Consider the following 7,386-nt stretch of genomic DNA (forward strand, 5'->3'; position numbering starts at 1 on the left):
AACAAGCAAATCATTTCTTTCTCCAGTATGGAGTCATTTTTGTGCCACCATGTTGCAACCAAAAGTCACAGTTTTAAGATAAAAATTTTCTAAATTGCAACAAAATGTGAAGTGTTAAAAAATTAATTATTTACTAATGAAAATATTAAATATTTTCTTTTATAATCGTTTATAATAATCGCAATCGTTTAATTGCTTTAAAAAATTGTGTTTGCATTAATATTTTTGGAGATTAACAAAAAAGTTTGAAAACACAAGAAAAAACAAAAACAAGTTTTATGGTAAAAAAAAATGTTTGCAAATGCAAAATTATTTTTTAAACAAAAAAAAGTTCTCATAAATATTTTTGGAAAGCAAAAAAAGGTTTTACTATCACAAAAATAATTTTTGAAAACCAAAAGATGTTTGCAATTGCAACGATATTTTTTAAAGCAAAAAAAAACATTAAAAAAAAGTTTGCAATCACAATTTCTTTTAGAAAACAGAAATATGTTTGCAATTGCAATTGCAAAAACATTTTTAAACAAAAAAAAAGGTTTGTGATTGCAAACATATTTTTGAAAGCAAAAAAAAATTTTTTAAAGCATAAATGTTATATTTTTGGTTGCAAATTGTTAATTTTTATTCTTAACACTTTGTTTGAAATCTAAAAAGTTTTGATCTCAAACTGTGAGTTTTGCTTGCAATATGTTGACACAAAGATCCCTCCATACTCCAGCCTCTAAAATGACCTTATAAACAACATAAACAACATTTATAATCAATAATCTCTTAGTTTTAGACACATTCTTTCTCCATACATGTAAATGGAGCATTAAAAATGATTTTTTAGCCATTAAAAGATTCTTGGTGAACAATCACCAAATAATCAGTGACGAAAATGGGAATTAAATTACTGAAGATTAGAAAAACAAATATTCTTGTTTTATGTACGCTCAGGATTATTTTGTTTTATTTATTTACTTTTCCCTCTATTTTTATTTATTTTTAATGATTTTATTTCTATTTATTCACCTTTTGTGTGTCATTCGCATTCATCATAATTTGTGGCTGTTAGCTCAGCGGCCCTGTGGTAGAGTGTCTGCCCTGAGACTTGAAGGTCAGCTCATGCCAAAGACTCTTTTATTGGGACCCAAACTTTCCTGCTTGATCCTCAGGATCAGGGGGGGGGTTAAACCACCAAATGGTTCCATTTGTGTCTGCAGGTCACCACTCCCACAGAGGATGGACTGTGACTTATGTTTGTGTTTTGACCGTCTGCCTGTGAACTCTGAATAAAGGATTAAACACTCTGCAGGAGGAGGGACTCACGCGCCTGAGTTGATTTTGATGGAGGGCACCTCCTTGCTGCACCAGCCCATGGCCTGTAGGGAGGGATAGTCGTCGCACATCTCAAACTTGCGCCCCTGGAAGTCCTCGCACTCGTACAGGGTCACCTTGCTGTCACTGTGGTTCTGCAGAGATCAGAAGAGACTTTCAGAGCCTGCAGGACTCCTCTGAGAGGATCCACCGCCGCCGGACGGACTCACGGCGCACTTGATGGGTCTGAAGGAAAGCAGGTGCTCGGTTCTGTAGCTGCTGTTCCCGCTCCAGGCCTCGTAGCGAGGGTAGTCCCCCTTCTCCAGGATGAACTGCTGCCCCTGGAACTCTGGGTACTCGTAGCCCACCCAACTGCAGGAGGGAGGAGCAACAGGGAAATGAGAACAGGACGCCGCTTTCTTTTGTCAGCGAGAGGCTCGAACAAACAGAGGAGCTGCTGCAGGCTGCAGTCTTATCTGATCTGCAGTCAGTCTGGCAGCTGCACACCGCCAGCTCATATCACAACACTCGGATGAATGCACACACCCCCCAACAATGTCCTAACCCGGCCGTTTGTCTGCCTTTTCCTTTTATTAGAGCCAAAAGAGTCAGAACTATCAATGATCACAAATCAGAGGCGGGGCCCAGCTGAAGAACTAAACAGGATCCAATCAGATGAGAGGAAAGAAAAGTCCATCCGGCAGATCCCACTTACGGTCCGTTCTCAACCTTGATGGAGCGGATCTTGTGGAAGCCCCTCTCCATGATGTTCTGGCACTCCAGCATGAACTCACAGCGCTTTCCCTGGAAGTTCTCCTCCTCCCAGACCGTGATCCGGAACTGGCCCATCTGCTCCATCTGTTGAGTGTTCATGGCTGCCGCTTCTCCCTTCAGGGGTCAATCTCTGCGGGAGAAAAGGTCAAAAACGACGTTTGATCGACATTTAGAAGGTCCTGATGTTCCGACAAACCTGCAGTGATGCTTAAACATAAAAAAAGTCTAATTTTTCTGACATTAACATGATCATTCCAGTAGATTTTAAAGGAAAATAGCGGCGTGACTGGAATTATCATCTTAACAGCCGAAAAGTTACAGTAAATCAAAGAACACACATCCACTCATTCAGCATTTTAAATAAACATGGAGTAATATTTGTATTTTCAACTCCAATCCCTCCGTTTAGGCTCCGCCCCTAAGCCTGGGGGTACTCACAGACGGTACTGATGTGGGACAGATCCAGTATAATCAATGTCGGGGAGCAGAGCCTCGCCCGCGTTTTTATAGGCCCGGGGCCCCCCCACTGGACCCGGGCCACCCCGTTTTGCACACTCAGCAGCTGAGCGGGCCGGCTGAAAGGGCGGCATTAGCCTGGCGCTTTGTGGAGGCTCCACGACCCCTTTGTCCTCAGAGCCCCAAACCCTCTGAGTCATCAGTACGGCGGGGGCGGCCCGGCCCAGCGCCATACAAAGGCAACGCACTGACACAACACTTTGATTGGGGAGGCGGGATAATAGACACATTCTGGGAGCTGATCTCCCTCGGGAGCAGAGGAGGGAAAGCGGTCCGAGGCTCCCGCCAAAGTGAGGACGAGGGAGGGCGTCCGTGTCACCTAGAGGACACGTCTCCGTCCGATCCAGATGATCTGGAAAGAACGGGATGGAGGGAACGCTCCGATCCGCTCCCGTTTCTAGGAGAATAACAGGAGCTTGTAGCTGTGGGGTTTACTGATGTGATGCGTCAAAGAATTCACACTGTCAGAGATTAGCAACAAGTCTGAAAATATATTCATGGATTTAATCTGTTGTAGTCATTTTCAAATGTGTAGTTTACCTAATATTTTGGCTACATGCTAACGTTTTTGACTCATTTTTTACCTACTGGGGGTTTTATAGGTTCATTTAGAGTTTCTATTTTAGCAACAGGCTAACGTTTTTTGCTAATTTGAGGGATTATTGGCTAATTTAGAGTTTATATTCTATTTTAGAAACAAGCTAACGCTTTTGACTAATTTAATTTAATGAGGAATTTTTGGCTATTTTGGATTTTAGCCAATTTTTAAGCAATTTTGTTGACTTTTTTAAGCTAGTTTGGCATCTACAGATGTTTTTAAGGCTAATTTGGAGTTTAGCTAATATTTTAGCAACATTTTTGACTAATTTGCTATCTACTAAGGTTTAGTATTTAAGCAAAAACATAGCTTAATTGGCTATTTTGGCATCTACTATTTTCTTTGGCTAATTTTGAGTTTAGCTCATATTTAAGCAACACACTATTTTTGAAAAATTGGGATGTATTAGGGATTTTTAAGCAATTTTAATACACTTTTTTTTTAAAAAAATATCCGTCAACTTCCACGCTTTTTCATAGTTCTCTAACAAAATTTCCAGTCTTTAGGTACATATAACATTTTGCAAAAGCCTTTTATATTTTCAGCAAATACCTGCAGCAATTAAAGCAAATTGTGTCACCATTTTCAGCTAAAAGCTTCAGCATCTTCAGTGACTATTTTCAGCAAAAAGCATTCACACGAACATGATCACAGGAAATGCAACTTTTCTAGTTGTTCTTGCTTTTATGCTGATGAAAACAAGAACAAGTAGGCCACGTCAAAGACGTGATCACACTGAAGGTTTTCTTTGATGGAAATCAAATGTTGGAAATTTTGAAACAAATCTGGTATTTAGTTTCACTTAAAAAAAGATAAAAAGCTGCAGCATCAGGATTTGAATGTGTTTATTTAATTCTATATTTTTAATTGACCTATTTTGGGTTTAAATGATGTTGTTTTTTTTAAATTCCGGTTCCGTTTTTCTGTTTTTCATGACCTCTAATCCTGTAAGGAAAACCCTCGTTGTTTTACTGCAGCAGCAGTGACACCTAGTGGCGATCGCGTTCATTGCAGCTCCTGATGGTTTCCTGAGCTTGGCCTTCACTTCCTGCTGCCGCTGAGGCTTTCAGGTGGATGGAACCTCTGCAGTCTACCTGATGAGGGTCTGAGCGACCCGGTTCCGCCGTAGTGGATGCATGTGTGCTCGTGGGGGGGCTGGGGGCTGTTTACTCGTGTGAGCAGCTTTCTCTTTGTCCTCTGCTGCCTCACTCATTGTCTTTCTCTGCTCATGTGTGCGCCGCCCTGCCTGTCCCGGAGCAGGTGATGGGCAGGTGAAAGGCTGGGCTTATATAGACACAGATGTTTTCTCTGTGTGTTTTATTGTAGGAGGCAGAACTTTGTTTACCTTGATACGTTGAACCAACAGACCCGCTTTAAAAAAGTAAAAGCAGGTCAGAAGTTGTCTTTCCTTTGAATCATTAAATTGTATTTCTCAAATCCTAAACTATGACATTTTAAGTGTTAGAAAATGTCTCCCTATTGTTTTTATTAAGTATTTTAGGACAATTTACATGTTTTTTAATTAATAAAGTCGTTTGACTTAAAATATAAACCCAGTAAGTAAAAATCTTCAAGTTAACAGCTGGTTTCTTTATAAGTGTGAGACTTGAACAGCTTAGTGGCCTTGTGGTAGAGTGTCCGCCCTGAGACTGGAAGGTCGTGAGTTCAAATCCAGGCTGAGTCATACCACCCTGCAGCTGTATCTGCAGCTCACCGCTTCCCCAACAGATGGGACTTTAACTATAATCAAACAAACTTTGGTGTCATCCACGCATTTGTTCCCTTCTGAAGGGGAACGTTGGAGGATTTGACCTCAAACATTTTTCATCATTCAGAGGTGAACTTTAACCTGAAGCTCTTGAGCTGAAGTCAGATTTCCTGACAGGATCATCGTTTCCATCCATTTTTGTCCCAGAATCTCTTCCTGACGGATCTAAAGTCGATTCTCCTCTTCCTTGGATGAGTTTGTCATGTTCTCTTGGACTCATTGTTGAAGGTTTCTCCAAGTGTGGACGATGTTATCTCAGATTTATATGGTCACAAAGATGGAGTAATGTCTTGTCATGATGTTTTTTATTATCTGAAGACTTTCTCGGCTGCGTGTGGCCAAAGAAACTCCCATTTATAGAGTTTTATCAAATATTATTTATTTTTTAAAGAAGCAGCTTTCCTACAATGAGATTTATTTTTACTTTAGGACCTTTTAAAATCAATTAAACTGTTCATTTTATCGTCTTTGTGTCGTAATAAAAGTGTTTTCCGCTCATCTGAATGATCAAACTATCAGAAACATGTTATAAATGAACAGCAGAACTCTCTCATGACCGACCCGGATCAGCTGTGATCTTTGGACCAAACCGTCCCGAGTTCAGACAACAAACGAGAACACACATCATGCCTGCGCCCTCATTTCCCTGTTAAATCCAGGCGACAGCAGGAATTTGCATGTGAGGTTCAGCGTGCTCCAGGACAGACCGGGTACTGTGTGGTTCTGCTTTGAATCCTTATCTGGCAGCATAACAAGAATCCCTTCACAACGTTTGCTCTGCAGGAGAGGCGGTTCCTGCTGGAGCTCCTCGTCCTGCTGGAGCTCCTCGTCCTGCTGGAGCTCCTCGTCCTGCTGGAGCTCCTCGTCCTGCTGGAGCTCCTTGTCCTGCTGGAGCTCCTCGTAATGCTGTCGTCTGCATTTAGTCCTGACATTTAGTCCAGTCTTCAGCCTTTTGTTTTCGGCGGTTCTGTTGGTGAANNNNCCCCCCCCCCCTCAGAAAAAGAGCTTAATAAGTCCGTGTCATCCTCCGGCTGCAGACTCCGTTTCCATGGTTACTTTCCGTTGGCGTTCCCTCTGGTCTCTGAGGCTGAGATGTTCGGCTGCATGATCTAAAAAAACAAATGAATGATCTCATCCAGACAGGTGTGGGTGAATGTTTGAGATCCGACTCCATCGTGGTTCTGAAGAAAGATAAACAGGAACATGTGGAGATTTTAGCCTGAGTTTCCACAGAGATCGTCCCGTTGACTCTGCCTCCTCATGAGGCCAGAGGGCTGACCACTACACCACTGTACCGCTCGGCTTTGTGCTTCTTCTGAGAAAAAAGAAACTCACAAAAGTTCAAGACTCTTTTCTGCAAACGGGTTTTTCACTCGATAAATGAAATATCGATTCTATCCAGCCGTCCGGTTCTGATCCAGAATCCAGGAAGACGTTCACGGATCTATTTATCTCTTAGTGATGCATCAGGATGAGGGAGCTTTGGGCCTTAGAGTCGCGCTGTGCGGATCGATCCAACATATTGGTCTGAGTCGGTATCGGATCGATACCGACCCGCAGGTATCGATATTTACACTCTAGTTTGAAACTTTTCTGTATTTGCAAATAAGATTTTATCGTTAAACATTTTGATTTATGTTTGTATCATAGTTACTTGTTTCCTTTTGTTTGTTGATTGTTTTGCATTAAATTCTTTACAATTTATTTAATTTCAAGAAGTTTCTATTTTAATAAACTATTTTACATTTATTTGTAAATATTGTCCTAATTCTGTTAATCAATGAATTAAAAAAGGAAAATGTAGAAAATTTACAGCGATTTAAAAAAATAAGATTTTGAGGTTCTTCTCTGGTTTGCATTTACAAAAACATTGATATTGCCGATATTGATCGGTATTGGATCGATACCCAAATGCTAAACATAGATTAACTTGATTTATAGCGATGTGATCTTTTCATTTATCGTCTACTGCCGATTCATTTGAATAAAGAAATACTCAGAAATGCAGTTTTAATATTAAATGTCTTTATTTTTGTCTTCAAATATCAGAAAAGTTTTAGTGTCGCTGCTGTGAAAAGTGCTTTATAGATCAAGTTTGAATTAAACATTGAAACTGAATTGGATCAATCATCTTTATGTCACAGAGTTCAGAAGATTGTTGGAGGTAAAAAAGATAAAAACATCTTAACTATTTATAACAGTTCGTGCACGCACAAACTCAGTGACTGAACACACGCGCACACGCACACACACACAAGTGTGCTGACATGTAGCTCGTCCTGCATAAACGCCCTCCTTCAGGTGGAACGTTTCCATGGAAACTAATCCAGCCAGAGATGATGTGAGCAGGACATCTGCTCGCCTCCGCTCGTCCTCCGAGCAGAAACAGCAGCTGGACTCAAAAACACGGAAACATGGATCCATGGGGGGG

General features: G+C 40.9%; 1 protein-coding gene across 1 annotated transcript in view; it reads right to left on the reverse strand.

The window, feature by feature from the left end:
- Positions 1 to 2,557, reverse strand: part of cryba2b (crystallin, beta A2b) — a 3,071-nt gene extending 514 nt beyond the window's left edge. The window contains exons 1-4 of the mRNA XM_024287178.2: positions 2,512 to 2,557; positions 2,015 to 2,203; positions 1,530 to 1,671; positions 1,312 to 1,454 (exon numbers count right to left, since the gene is read on the reverse strand). Of these exons, the coding sequence (XP_024142946.1) occupies positions 1,312 to 1,454; positions 1,530 to 1,671; positions 2,015 to 2,172 (443 nt within the window). The 5' untranslated portion in view covers positions 2,173 to 2,203; positions 2,512 to 2,557. The remainder of the gene's footprint in view (positions 1 to 1,311; positions 1,455 to 1,529; positions 1,672 to 2,014; positions 2,204 to 2,511) is intronic.
- Positions 2,558 to 7,386: the final 4,829 nt, after the last annotated feature.

Source organism: Oryzias melastigma, linkage group LG21 (genome assembly GCF_002922805.2).
Source record: "Oryzias melastigma strain HK-1 linkage group LG21, ASM292280v2, whole genome shotgun sequence".
In the NCBI taxonomy this organism is placed as follows: domain Eukaryota; kingdom Metazoa; phylum Chordata; class Actinopteri; order Beloniformes; family Adrianichthyidae; genus Oryzias; species Oryzias melastigma.